General features: G+C 42.1%; 2 protein-coding genes across 3 annotated transcripts in view; one reads left to right on the top strand and one right to left on the bottom strand.

Moving 5' to 3' along the window:
• The window catches only part of anks1ab (ankyrin repeat and sterile alpha motif domain containing 1Ab), a gene marked incomplete at both ends in the record, with an annotated part of 35,160 nt that extends 34,064 nt beyond the window's left edge, over nt 1–1,096 (top strand). The window contains one exon of the mRNA XM_079186289.1: nt 977–1,096. Coding sequence (XP_079042415.1) covers nt 977–1,096 — 120 coding nt within the window. The remainder of the gene's footprint in view (nt 1–976) is intronic.
• Nucleotides 1,097–5,028: 3,932 nt separating this feature from the next.
• LOC306693827 (T-complex protein 11-like X-linked protein 1) lies at nt 5,029–13,405 on the bottom strand. Of its 2 annotated transcripts, none has more exons than XM_079156466.1 (10): nt 13,282–13,405; nt 12,472–12,562; nt 12,206–12,335; nt 11,963–12,083; nt 10,915–11,135; nt 10,299–10,435; nt 9,084–9,265; nt 7,978–8,159; nt 7,349–7,521; nt 5,029–6,730 (listed from the first exon to the last, which is right to left on the bottom strand). In XM_079156466.1, exons 2-10 carry the CDS (start codon nt 12,548–12,550, stop codon nt 6,498–6,500), a joined length of 1,458 nt encoding a protein of 485 aa, XP_079012592.1. In that variant the 5' UTR covers nt 12,551–12,562; nt 13,282–13,405; the 3' UTR covers nt 5,029–6,497. The 2 variants fall into 2 exon arrangements, with proteins under 2 accessions (XP_079012592.1, XP_079012591.1); XM_079156465.1 differs by having other exon boundaries at nt 12,472–12,592; nt 13,282–13,401.
• Between the last annotated feature and the right edge of the window lie 1,559 nt (nt 13,406–14,964).

Below are 14,964 nucleotides of genomic sequence, written 5' to 3'. Positions count from 1 at the left end.
CCTGCCTCCCAGGGTGCCCCTCTGCTCGAATGCCGCTGCTGTCACTGTCACACGTGTACTACCCACCGTCCTTCCTTCCTCCCGTTGCACTCTGTTAGCCCTGGAGTCCAGGTCCTTCTCTTTCCTTTCCTCTATTCAACCTGTAATCACCACACTCATCTGCTTACACAGCCATCCCTCCCCTCTTTGTTTATTTTGGGTTGTTGGGGTGCCGCAGTGCACTTTGTCTCGTTGTTTTGTGGTTCTTAACATTTCAACCATAGACATTCTCCTCATTCCTTTACTTTCCCATCTCTCATCTTCATCTTACATTTCAGAGTTTAAGATGCAATTCGCTGAAGTTTTGTGGTTAAACGCAGTCAGGGAAGAGAGGTTTTCTTGATGTTGTTTACCTTCTTTACTTCAGCTTCTATGATGGCAGTTGGCTTCGTTGTGTCAGTGAGAGTTTGTAAGCAATGGTTTGAGGTTGTTCCCGTCAGGTGGTTTAAAGCTCCTTTTCTACATTTTTTTAAATCGGTCTTTTTAAGACGTGTTGAACCGTAGATGTCCTTCACATGCAGAGAATTTAGAATTTTTTTTTGACCATTTCAAAATCATGTGTAATCTCTATGTAAATCAGTATTAATCAGCACATGTGTGTTTTGACTGCTTATATTGTGTTTGTCTGAGCTGCCGGCGTAGAGCACATGTTGCCTTTGAACCACTAATCAGTGTACCTTTGAGCTCCCAGAGGGTCGTAGCTTCGTTTGACTGCTGCTGCTGCTTACAGAGGCCAAGTGTACTTCCTGTCAGACATCATCCATGTTGTGGATTGAGCCCTGAGTGTCTGTGATTATAACACGATCACTGGACTGCACCTCTAATCCACATGCACGTGTGTGAGCTGAGGACTTGTCAGTGTGGCGCAATGGCCTCCTCCACTGCCGCCCGTCTCACGCCCTCCTCTCGTCCCTCCTCCCTCCCTCCCCCCCGGCAGATCGACCCCCTGGAGATGGACGCCGATATGCAGTCCCTGGGCAGCACCAACTGGCTCTTGGACCAGCGGGACTCTCACAGGCGCCCCGTCAGCACCAAGTACGAGACCACCATATTCTGAGGCCGGATCCCCACAGGCGGCCCTCAGCACCCCCTCGTACTTCCCTCTCCCCCCTGCATCCGATTCTTTATTTATCTCCCACGCACACACACAGACACACAAACATTTATACATGCGAGCCCCGTGCCTTCTCACTGTGATGGTATAGCATCCCTCAGGGCGGCCTACTCCTGCACCCTCCTTTGCCCTGCCCAGCGACCCACACCAACCTCTTTACCCGCCATGACAAACACTCCTGCGGCTCCCCCGTGCCTCCTCCCCAAAACCCCTAGCAGCCCCCCCCCCCCCCCCCCGCCCCACCCACCCACTCGCCTGTTGCTGCTGCAGCCAATGGTGGAGCCCTGGAACGGATGATCCTGCTGGACTGATCTCATTTTACAGTGGCCCTGCTCTCTCAACCAAACTGCCTCTTCCTCCTCATCCTCCTCCTCCTCAACTTGCATCTGCCTCCAAATCCCCGATATCTACCAGAGGTTCCATCTTTATTCTTCTTCTTCTTCTTCTTCTTCTTCTTCTTTCAGGCCATTCTTTAAATTGATTCACTGCAGGCAAAATTAGCATTTTTTATTTTTCTGTTTCTAGACTCCAAATGAGCTTAGTTTAATTTCCAGAAAGGTTAAGTTTATAATATTGAGTAAACTACAAACATGAGTATAATACCAAAAGGGTCAGTGTGTTCAACCGTTAACGGAAAAGTTTAAGTTTTTGAGGAAGGTGCTTATTTATTAAAGTTAGATGAGAATAAAGATACCATTCTCACAGCTGTACAGCAAATGTGCTACAGCCAGCAGCAGGCTAATTTAGCTTAGCATAAAGACTGGAAATGGGGAAACCGCTAGCCTGGCCCTGTCCAAAGGTTAAAAAAAAAATCTTCCTACCAGCACCTCATCATCTCACTGGTCCTGACCCGGACATAGTCCAGCATCCCCGTCAAAACGCCAATTTGTCATTTTTACATTTAGGTTTTCGTACGTATTAAACAAATGGCATACAACATGTTAATTAGCGAGCTTTATAGGTGCTGGTAGGTGGATTTATTTTTATTTTGTTGGACAGAACCAGAATAGTTGTCTCCATATGTTTCCAGTCGTGCTAACCCAAGTTAACATGTGGGTGGCGTCCATATTGACAAGAAAACCAATTAGCGTTTTCCCCAAAACGTTTAACTTTTCCTTTGAACGCGCCCTTTCGATATCGCTCTTATAGAAGGTTTACTCTGTAATGTAAAAGCATGAATCCTTTTCTAGTTTTTCCACCGTCACTTTTTCTTTTACAATTTCTGAATTGTTTGGTTGTTTTGCCTCAAGACAGTTATACATATTTTTTTCTTTCTCCATCTTCAGCCTGTCCTGTCTTACCAGGCATCTACCACTGTGAGGCACTATGAGGAGGCTGCTTTGCTAGCATGGGATGCAAGACGGACAATTAAATCAATGACAGACAAAACAACAACATGCAGCAAACAACCTGTTTTTATTTATTTTTTTCTACACATTTGTACAATACTCATAACTACACGATGGATTGGACATGAATCTATCAGTGATGTCTGAACTTAAACGGACCAAGAACTCAACCTGCGAACACCCCCCCCCCCCCCCCCCCCCCCCCCCCCCCACACACACACACACACACACACACACACACAGGTGGACAACTTTCCTACACTTTACCGAGGACAACAGCCTTACGTCATTTCGATTATCTATAATCAACTAAAGCCCCCACCTTCCCCCCCGACCTCCCTGAATACCTCCAACAACTGCACGCCTTCCCCTTCTGCTTCTAAAAGAAAAAAGACAACACGTCTGATTCCCCGGTGTGTTGAACTGACGATGATGACGATGACGATGATGTCGTTCTTATGATGGTACAGATTTGTCCAGATGAGAGTTTCGCTCTGGCCTTTGTACCGCCCCGTCTGCAGTCTCTCAGCATTCACGGTAGCACCGAGAGACTGCGACTCGCATCTTCTACGTGTCAATTTAAAAAAAAAAAGAGGAAAGAATAACACTGTGTTAAAAATGTAGCACTATCCCTTTTAATACCTTATTTTTCTTTTCTTACGGTGCAAATAGGATATTAATGCATTTTGTGATACTTTTTTGATAGACTGGTACACCAGACTGAAATACTTTTGGACAGAGCGATTAAGAGGGGATCATGAAGGATCCCAACGTTGATACAACCCCAAGGCAAAAAAAAAAAACCCAACAACAAAGAGAATGCTACCAAACAAAACTACACAAGAGTGTACTGACATTGGATCCACAACATGATTTCATTTGACTCGTATATTAATGAGCCCGGAGCACATTTCCCCAACGTAGCATCTTATTATCATGATTACATGGGTAGGTATCCATGCTGTTTCACACCAATTTAGAATTAGGTACAGTACATGCAAAGTATGTCACTTGAAAATAAACATCAGTGAAAAGATTTAATTCCACTACATTCAAAGAGCCAAATCTAAGTGTTGCTCTGGTGTCGTGTGGATGCGAATGGATTTGTTATGCTGAGAACATGACACAGTTTTTTTTTTTTTTTTTTTTAAAGGAATAATTTCCTTCCTGCACTGTGACTCAAAAATGCTCGTCGTGGAGTCGACACATATCTGTTGGTCCTCCCCTGTGTGCACTACTACCTACTGTGCGTGCTGTATGCCTTGTTGTCTGTCCTCATGGGAGTTTGGACCGTTGCCGTTCCATCACCGTCCCGCCGTCCTTGTTTGTGTGTGCTGCAGGAGATGTGAGGTATTGAGCTCCTCTCCAGAAGACGGTGTGTGCGTGTGTCTGGAGACTGACTGTTAAGATGTAACTGGTTTGTGTGCGGTACCGTGGCTGTGCCATTGCCACTTTGTTCTGACTGTTAGCTTCCACTGACGATGCATGTTGGCAGTGTTTCTTTTGTGTGTGTGTGTGTGTGTGTGTGTGTGTGTGTTTTCTGTACCTTTCGATGCACTTGGCCTGAGCAGTCTATGTACGTACTGTAGCAAATGTCTCGTCTCCTCTCACCCATCTACCATTTGCTTTTCATGCCCCCCCCGCCCCACACTCTTCGTTACGCACCATTACAGCGATTCATCCTCATCCCTCCACGTCGTCATTCCTCCCAACATTTTTGTCACGTATGTTCTTCCATTTTGGCGTGTCACCAAGACGACCTGCTCTAGTATGGATGCATAATATAAAAGCATTACACTTTAATGAGCAGCCGCTATTTAAAGCAACTTTTGGTGGCATGATTTTTGGCTGTGCATGTACCAGTCTTCTTTAACATTGGTGTTTTCCTTGTGTAGCTCACCCCAGCGTTCAAGTTTCCGGATACCAAGCTGTGAGTTGAAGGGGAGCAGCCGATGTGAGTGTGTGTGTTGAGTTGTAGTGGGCAGAGCAGTGGGAAAAGAGGTAGAGAGAGAAAACGAGAGGTAAGCTTTATGCAAACGTGCAGGGCCAAGCAGACATTTAGATCTCACTCTGTATATGCCCCGCTCCTCCACTGCCCCTCATATGAAATCCCAACACACTGACGAAAAGGTGACCTGTTGTCCCACGTCGCTGGCTAAACGGGGACCCGTGTATCACTCCTGTCTTGAGAGAGGTCAGTCAGAAAAGGGTCACGTCTATGTCCTGAGCTCCGTGTGACTTTCTGACCGTGTCATGTATAGGTACTGTTTTCTTTAAAGCACTGTAGACCATAAATGATAAAAAGACCATTAACGGACATTTCTATTGATTCAGGGTCAAAGTTATTAAGGGTATACAGAAATGTAACAAAAAAAAATAAACTACCAGCATACAATGCTTGGCCCATGTTTGTGGACAGAGCACGGTTTGTCTATGAAAATGTGATACTGTTTCAAATTTCAAAGCAATATTATATTAATGAAGAATTAAATAATACAATGACAAAAGAATCCCTCAACAAGTCTGTTGTCAGCATTGATTTGGTTTTATGGTTAAAAAGTAAAACACAGAAACATTACACCAGCTGTTTGAACTTTAAATATAACATCATGGTAACTATATTGTACAATATCAGTGTTTCCCTGCTGTGGAGAATAGTGGATGGTGCAACTAATACATCAACAAAAGACGTGTGCGTACCATTTGTTGTGTTACATTCAAGCCCCAGAGCTAAGCGTCTGATTTCCCTGAAGTGTCGGTGAAAAGATCAATATTACCTCTGACTTGTGCAACCTTTAATCATCTGTTCTGCTCGGAGCTGTTAGAGGGCCAAACACGTGGTTTCACGTGTTTTAACTCGTTATATGAAAACAATTTCCTCATGATAACCGTTCTGCTTTAAAGTTCTACGACAACAATTTGGCTAACATTCAAGGTATCCATTGGTGTATTTATTTCAGTACAATATGAAAACATGCTAGCTGAGATGTGAAACTTGCTTGACTCAAGTCACTTTAAAAAAAAAAGAATCTAAATAAAACCTTACAGGTTTTTAAGAGAGCAATCTGTTGCACTTTGAACTTTCAGTTTGTTTTTGTGTTAAGTGTATACTGGATACACTTATAATAACTAACTGTTACAAATGTATTCAGTAACAATTTTCCCAGAATACTGATTCAAATTCACCAAGGTGGACCGTGAGGCCTCGCAGAACTTTGATAGCATATTTTCATTTGTTTAGTGGATCACGGCTGCTACAAAATGGAAAAATACATCAATTCGATATTCATAAAAATGAGCACCTGTTTGCTACACCACCTCCCACCAATCTTAACTGTCGGGGAAACATTGAGAATATTGATGGTTCATAATGAAAAGGTGCAAAAAAAATAAAAAAATGAATTCAGAAAAAGTGCACACAGTTTTGGGTGAATTATACATAAACATCTATCAACATAAAGATAAGAAGAGAAACCAGCTACATATTAAAACTATTCGAAGTATTATTTACAAACTTAAAGCATCATCTTTGGTACTTATTTGGTTATTTTCCTGAGGGTGTTTATCTTGAAATAAAGTAAACTGAGAACTGAAAACCTTTTCAGGCTATTGATCTTTTCAGAATCATAATCCGTCTCTTGTTGTGACTCTTTTCATTAGCACACTAAAAACTATTTGTTCCTCTCGTCTGGGTGAAAAACATTCCGTTATTCATTTTGTTTCACACAATTTGTTTTCCTCATGTTCTATGCTCTCAAATGTGTGGTGATGGTGCACCAATGCAATAATAATGAATCTGCCTTCTGTTTTTGACCTTTTTTGTTGTTGTTTAAACACCTTAAAAAAATATAATATACAACTTTTTTTTTTTAAATCTGCAGACTGTAAATGTCTTTCCCTTAAACATTCACTGTATTTACACTATAGCGACGCATTGAATGCCGAATGGCATCTTATGTTAAGGTCACCGGAGGTGGTCTGGGTGAGGCCTCAGCCTAGCGTGAGTCCTCCCCGGTCTCGGCCTCTCCTGGTGGGAACAGCACTTCCCTGAGGATGGGTGCGTAGAAGGTCCCAAAGACGCTTCGGTTGAAGTGGACGATTCGCCCAAAGGCCGTCCCCAGCTCGGCTAGCTCGGCGCTCACCAGCCTGAGGGGAGCGGGCAGCTCTGGACTCCTTTTAGCGAGGCCGCCCTGCAGCATGGCCCGGAGGAAGCCCTGTGCTCTTTCTCCTATGTTTGATGGAGAGAGGGATGAGGGGGTGGAGGGAGAGAGAAGGAAAGAAGTCGGCACACATCCAAGTTCAAAAAACATCCACGTGGACATGTGACAAGGCAAACTAAATGACATTTTAACGCATGTGCTCTCCTACAGATTAAAATATACTACCATATTACCGCATTATTCTGTGACTATTTTGATAATCAATTCATAGCCAGTATTTATTTTCAAAGCCAAAATGCCCCAAAAAAATCCTGCTTCTGAATGTGAAGATTTACAGGTTTTTTTTCATGCATGAGAGCAAAATGTTTTGGTTTTGGACTGAAAATGATCAGTGTGAGGATGCCACCGTAGCTGTCAACTAAGAATATAATGGCCGGATTAACCAATAATGAAAATAACCGTTACTTGCAGAGCGTGTTTCTCTTGTCCAGTGAAAACGGTGCATCCCTAAACTAACAGCATTTTCTAAACCGCACACTTTAAAAGAAATAAAACTAACAACAACCATACTGGTGCCATACCAGCTTTAAATACTTAGAAACTTAAATCTTCTATGTGGATTTTTACCACTCCCCCCCCCCCCCCCATTTGTGCTTCATTGAGTCATTGATGGTGCTCAGCCTGACCTATGAGTGTGCGGACAGGGTTGTTGTGCTTCCACAGCTCCGATATTTGTCCTTTCAGCAGATCCTGGCTCTCCTGAGGCAGCGCTGCTCCTCCCTGGCCGCTCACAGCTTCGGTCACCAGCTGCAGCACCGTCTCCCCGAGCCCCAGCAGCGCCCCCTTCAGGTCAGCTTCCCTGCGGCACCAGAAACAAGCATCAGACACATTACCAGCAGGCTTCATTAGATGTGTATTAAGTCACAGGCCTATGAATTTTTCCATTTATAAGGAGTGTTGAGCAAAGAGTCCTGGGACCCATGGAAGTGAATAAATAAGGGTGTTTAATAGCTTCTAGCTCTCTCTGGTTTAGATTAAATAAAATTACATTTTATTATAGGTGATTAAGAATTGAGAAGTAGCCGATGCTGCATTTTATTGTAGCTTGGAGCGTGAGCAGGCCTTGAATATCACAAGCCGCTGTTCCACATTTATCCACTAATCATGACGGGGCCTCTCTTGAACAGAAAGAATGAGGTTAGCTGGATCCGTTCCGACAGGTTAGTTGTCTCCTGTCACCTCCATCAGTTTGCTTCTCAAACAATACCTGTTCCTCATGACAGCCAGTACAAGCATCACCAAATCCTCCTCTTACCTGGTGTGACTGCCCTCCAGCAGGGCAGTGACAGACTGCCTGAGTCTACCTACAAACCCCTGCAGGGAGAAAACCGCGTCCCCACACTGAGCGTTGGTCAGGAGCAGCACCGACGCCTCCAGGACCAGCATCTGGAGCCGCTGGCCCAGAGCGTCCAGCCGGGCTCGGTCCATCAGCACAGTCTGCGGGTGGAGGTCAGGGTCACGTGTCAAACAGGTTAATCACAGGGAATCTGCAGCTTAAATAGAAGCTAGAAGCAATGAAAACATTCTTTTGGATACAAAACGTGTCACTGGAAACAGTGAGAAATTGTTCGGGATAAATGCTTGAATAGCTAAATGGATAACATTTTAAATAAATGTCCAAAAGTAATAAATATAAATATGAAATTGTTAACTAAAAGAAATGGATAAATCACTAAAATATCCTAAAGATAGATCAAATAGATGGCTAAAAGTAATACATATATAGGTGAAACTGTTGGCTAAAAGAAATGGATAAATTATTAAAATCGTTAGCTAAAACTTATGGATAAATTCCTTAAATAGCTAAATGGATCAAATGTTAAATAAATGTCCAGAAGTAATAAATATATACATGAAATTGAAAACTAAAAGAAATGGATAAATCACTAAAATAACTTAAGATGGATAACATAGATACAAAAGTTTATCTGGCTAAAAGTATTAAATATATGGCTGAAATCATTAGATAAAAGAAATGGATACGTGTTTAGGCACTCCATGTGGAGGTAACAGGAATGCAAACTTGACAAAAAGCACCCAAACATTCAGTTTAATTATATGAAGGTATTATCGTAGGCTAACAATGTCTGCTTTTATATAATTAATCGTGTTAAGTAACCTGGAGTTTAAAATCAGATGATGAGATCACATGGTGGGCGATGTTGATGAAGGCCGACAGGCTGCGTCAGTGCATCAGACTGAAGAGGTGCTGCTTGAGTCCTAATGAGCTGTCAAATGCGCTAACGTGCGGCGGGGTGAGGAGAGGAGTGTGTGAGGGGACTGAATATTTCCCCACGATCAATAAAATATCACTCGATTGAAATTGCAAAGTGACGTCACTTTTGCAGGCTGCAAGCTGACCTCGGGATATTTCTGGTCTTGCGGGTCCCAGTGCAGCAGACGCATGTAGGCCCGGTAGAGGACAGCGGTGGCGCTGACAGGACCTCGGCTGTCAGGACTGGAGGACTCAGGCCGAGCTCCGACGGCCGCCGCCTCTTCTGACGCCACTGCCTGAAGCCAAGCGGTGGTGTCGTCCAGAGAGGCTGAAGGAGAACAGTAAAACACACGACAAAAGGTAGCGGTTACCGGAGGAGTCGCGTGGTGTTTAGGGTGATACAAACATGGATCTGCTTCAGTTTTCTTCCTCAGAAAGTGGGTTTAAAAGGTGCAATGTGTAAAATATTCCCAGTATTTTTACTTTTAAAACATGAAATAAAAGTAAACCAACAGTATCAACAGGATGTAAAGACTTGTTGGTGTCATGTCAAAGACGTCTTTGTTTTGTGTCGCTGAGATAAGCGCGCAAACAGTCGTGTGGTTGTAATACCACTTGTGCCTCTAGAGGCGATAGTGAGTCACGGTAGCGTCCTTTCTGCCCTCATGAGAGGACAAAGAAGTAACTGCTCCAAGGGCGCGTTGCTTTTTAGGGTACAGCGTCTTTTAGCCTACGTATTGATAGTTTGTTTATTAGATTTAATCCAAAGTGTCCTCGCCGCCACCACGAGACAACTCCAGCTAACCGCTAACTGGCTTCTCCTGGAGCTGCCGGGAGGTCAGTTAGCGGTTAGTAGAGGTGAAATACTAACCCGGATTTGTTTAGAGCATGTGGCCAAGAACTGTAAATTGAACCTTTAAATGTCTGTTTAGGTAGTACGGGGAATAAAACCTGTTAAATTACACTCACAGCACATTTGCTTCACTCTCACAACAGCTGTAACACAATGAGGAAATTACTTTTTTGAAATATGCTGGCACCTTCTTCCATAACTAAGATTGCTGGTATAAGAGAACACATTTATTAACCAGAGTAATTCATTTACTAAATATGTTTTTTGGAGGGCAATCGTCTTATATAAAAACTGTGATTGGCCATCTGTCACTGATTGGCTGTCCAGCTCTTCACTTCATCTGTGAGAAGCTGAAAAACGGATGGTGCTTTAGAGGGCCAAAGGTCAAAATCAGTTAAATTGAAAAGAATACATTTCACAGTGACAAAGTCACCTTCATCATCCATCACTCACACACATATACACACACTGCAGCAGTCAGGTTAGAGATTTAAACACCCTTCCTCACCCGGCTGCTTGTCCAGGATCTGCTGGAACTTGGCCCTCTCGTACTGCACGGCCTGCTGCAGGAGGTGAGGCCTCAGGCTCTGGATGGTGAAGTTGACCATGTCGGTCTTCATCAGGCCCAAGACGCGGAAGATCTCCCTGAGGGGGGAAGGGGAAGCGCTTCTGAGTGAAACAGCTTTTCGGATGCTTCATCGAGAAATTACAAAAAAAGCAAACAAGCGAGCTAATGTTGCACTTCTCAAAACTGAGGAAGTGCTCATATTGTTGACTAATATCAGTTAGTTAAATACTGTCAATAAAGCAAATAAAGTATATAAATAAAGCAAAGTCATACCCACATTTACAAAGGATTGGCAGTTAAGGTAAATATATAATTTGGCCGACTAAAATCATATTTTTGAAACAGCTTGGGATGCTACAGTGGCTTCCTGTTCATATAGTTGGTAGCTTCTGACTGGACAATACCAGAGATGTTTCCTTGTGCGACCCAATTTAGTAAGTCTTTTTTCTGGGTTGGTCAAACATCGTTGGTTGATTATTTTTTAGAGAAATTGATAAAATAATGTGTATGTGTAATATATAACAAGTTTTGTCTGGTGTCAGTTCTTCCCCCGCACCTCAGGAGCTCCACAGGGTCCCTGAGGTCCCTCAGCGCCCTGACCGCTGGGTCACGTACAGGTGCGCATAAAGATGCCATGGTGTTGATGATGTATCCTGCCAGTCTGTGGAGATCCAGAGCCCCGTGATCGACCTCCTGCCGGATCAGCTCCATGTCCAGCACCTCGTCCAGCTGAGCTCTCAGTCTGACGTGACCGGGCAGCAGCAGGGACTGAAGCATCTAAAAGGGAAATATTAGAAACAAAATAAAATAAATAAAATCATGTACAGTACTGCCAAAGATGTGTGAGGTCATTTAGAAATGGTGTCGCTGTTAGATGAGAACACTGACAAGTAGATTTGTAATCTGTAAAATGACAAAGTACAAACTGTAGCTTGATTATAATTCTTTAATAACGGTATTTGATGTTGAGTCTCTGATGTACGCGGACACGTCTTCATCTCATTTTTTTTGATCTCTCAAATATCAGTATTGGCATCAAAAACTAAACATAGCGTCTGACAGACGAGCTTTAAGCCAACTCTGGTACAAAACATCAAATACTAACATTCATATTTAATATTGAACATGGTCCCTTGGTTATTAAATAAATAAATATACTGTCATCGATAGATTTAAAGGAATAGCTTGACATTTTGGGAAATACATGTTTTTCGCTTTCTTGCTGAGAGTTAGATGAGAAGATTGATACCAAGAAATAGACATAAGAGTGACATCAACGCTCCCATCTAACTCTGCCTGAAAGTGAATGAGCACAATGAAGATTATCATCACTTATTACACCAACTGAAAGTACCGCATCACTATCTATCGGCGTGAATAGATTTATCAATAACAAACATGGTCAGTTGTTTCACCTAGATATTATTATTATTATTACCACGTTAATATTTACTTCCCTGTGAATAGCACACAGCTGTAATGAGCCATGTGTTTATGTCGTCATCTGTCCATACTGCAGACACTCTGTTTTGATCTTCACATGAGGATGAATGGGGTCAGAGGTCTCAGTAGACGCTGATGCTACCGATGCCGTGCACACTTACAGTCTTGACTTCCTGGAGCAGAATGACGGCATGGCTGTAGTTTGGAGGATCGCTGGTCAGCTGCTCTTGAAGACTGTCCCAAAATGCCCGGTGAACGATCTCCGTCACTCTGCCCTCCAGGCTACAGAAGGGAACAAACAATTAAAGATAAAAAAAAAAAAAACCCAGCTCAAAAGAGACTTTACTCTCAATTCATTTGGGACATAAGAATAACCACGGTCACTTTTGGTGTGTTTTTCTTGCCTGTCAGTCGGAGGGCTCCTGGGTTTGAAGCAGAAGTCTCGGTTCAGCACTATCTCATGTGCGAGGTTCAGGTTGGAAAGACAATTTTCCAGCTCCATCAGACTGGATAATGAGGAGGTGGGTGGGCTCCCTGACAGCACAGACAGGACACACACACACACACACACATGCGCAGATAATTAAAGCTGCCACGGTGGTAGTAATTCAATTACTAATGGTCCCTGAACGTGCCTCAGCCCAATAACGGCCATAATAAAGCTTCATACCTGTGGGAGAGTCAAGTTTTTCCAGACAGGGAAGGTCCGCAGGGGAATCATCAGCGGCCTCGTCTCTTTGATTCTGCATTTAGGCAAAAGTCTGGGTGGAAGAAGTACTCAGATCCTTTACTTAAGTAAAAGTAACAATAACACAGTGTAGAAATACTCATACATACAAGAGCCAACAATATTAGATTATGGTTATGGCAAAAGAAGCAGGAAATGGAAATAGTCAAGTAGAGTACAAGTACCTCAAGATCGCAGTACTGGAATGTAACTAAGTATTTACTCAGGGCCCAAGTACAATTTTGACATATAGTATTTCCATTTAATGGTACTTTATACTTCTACTACACTACATTTTAGAGGGAAATGTTGTACCTTTTGCTCCACTACATTCATTGGAAACTTAAATAGGATGCAGACAGTACTATTCCATCACTGCAGTAGTATAGAAAGTACTGTATCTGAAATTGTTTCACACTGACAAACTCCAACATTACAATGCTCTGTATTAATTGGTGAATAAACAGATTAATGTAATATTCTACAACAAAAAACTAAAATGAGCCATTGTGCATAACGAGTACTTTTACTTTTTGATACTTTGAGTACATTTTGTTGATAATACTTTTATACTTTTACTGAGTAAAGGATCCGAGTACTTCCTCCACCACTGTAATTAAAGTTAAGTAAAGTAAAGGTTAATCAAACGTAACGTTACCACCACTGAAAAAAGCAAAGGTCACATTAAAAGAACAATCTAAAGCAAGCGTGACACTGTGACGACTATAAGACACCTTTTAGAGAATAACCTACCTGTAGCTGGTATTTCGGTCACTTTATTAAAACTTATATATGAAAAACAGGAAATAACAAGCTGAAACGTTACACACACCCGTCTACCGTTTAAAGGCATCATACAGATCCTGTCCCAACATCAGCGTTAAAGTTTGAACCTGGCTAAACCACTCTAAAAAGGATATAGGGGAGGTTAAAAATGACAGCCATTGTTATCGTTTGAACACATAATCTAAACCTGTTTTTACAGTTGTAAAGTGATGTAAAGGTCAATATAAACGCTTTAAATTGTTGATTTTTGTACATTTCTTCTTTAAAATACAGAAAAAGACCGCGGCTTCATTTGGTTTGGTCCGCTCTCAAATCAAAACAGTGGGCGCGTCAGTAGCGTGTCACTGCTGCTTTTGAAAGAAATACGCAGTACGCAGCCTGTTTGTACCTGTTCCCTGTTTGTTCAGTGGAAACAAAATCGAAAGCGGTCGGTGTGTTTGTATAAACGGTCCATTGTTTGACACATTTATGAGTTAAACAGCTGGAAATGTCCTGTTTCCTATGAACCAGGAACTTCGAGAGAGCACCGAGACAGAAGAGATACGAATTAAAACCGCAGAGGATGAGCAGTGAACACAAACCAGTTTGTTACCCAAACGTGTGAAGAATGTACTCCAAATTCTTTAAATAAACATCTCTGGTGAAATCATCATCAATACTGTTGTGTTCAACATTTCTCAAACAAAAGGCAAAGGAAAAAGCCCCCCTCTCTGCTCCTGATCCGTCAGCAACATAAGGCCGAATCAGCTGGTTGGAGTTTAAATCAAAAGTATTTAATAATAAACAGAAGCCAAAACAGTTACAAACTAAATCACACTATGAATAACATGTATATATATCTATTTCATGAAATAGAGGTCTAATCCGTGCCCCCTGCCCGATGGCCCGCAGAGTCTCATATTACACATTCCACGCCACATCGATCAGCTCAGTGATTGGCTGAAATCGTTCGGACTTCAGTCGGCCACATCCTTGACACATCCCCCTCTCTCTGATTTGTATTACCTTTTATGGCGGCATCATAAATTCTCTGGTTTCTCTCACAGTACACAATACATTCAATAACTCTCCTTTTATTTAAATAAACCTACAAGTAAACATATTGTATCATATAATATCCATCGCTAGGAGCGCTTTTAAACATAGATTTTTCACAATACCCTTTTCTCGATACTATTTATATACAGCTTACCTTACGTACCTTAAATGTTTCGTGCTGCCATACACGTTTACTGTGCATGCACTTTCGACAATTATGTCTACAATTATGAATACCTATGTTGAATACACTTATTGTAAGTCGCTTTGGATAAAAGCGTCTGCTAAATGACTGCAATGTAATGTCCCTCAAATATCTATACATACAATTGCTTTGAAGACATCCCCTCCATTTAGAAATACTGTCGGATTCATGTGTCTGTTTATAATTGTTTTAATTGATTTGCATTTGTGTATTTTTGGCATGGTGCCACGCGCATGCACTGTATAAACAAACTAACGGCCATGCGTTACTTTAATAGTATGACTAATAATACCAAACAGTAAAAGTGCTGCATCTATAGATTTTTTTTACTTAGAGTGAAGATTGCATTATCAGTACAATGTACTCAATTTACTTGTCTGTTTAAAGTGGAATTTTTAATTCAAATA

This window comes from Pholis gunnellus (assembly GCF_910591455.1).
Source record: "Pholis gunnellus genome assembly, chromosome: 3".
Lineage (NCBI taxonomy): Eukaryota > Metazoa > Chordata > Actinopteri > Perciformes > Pholidae > Pholis > Pholis gunnellus.
The sequence above is the reverse complement of the archived record's forward strand: the minus strand, read 5'-3'. Positions and strand labels throughout refer to the sequence as shown.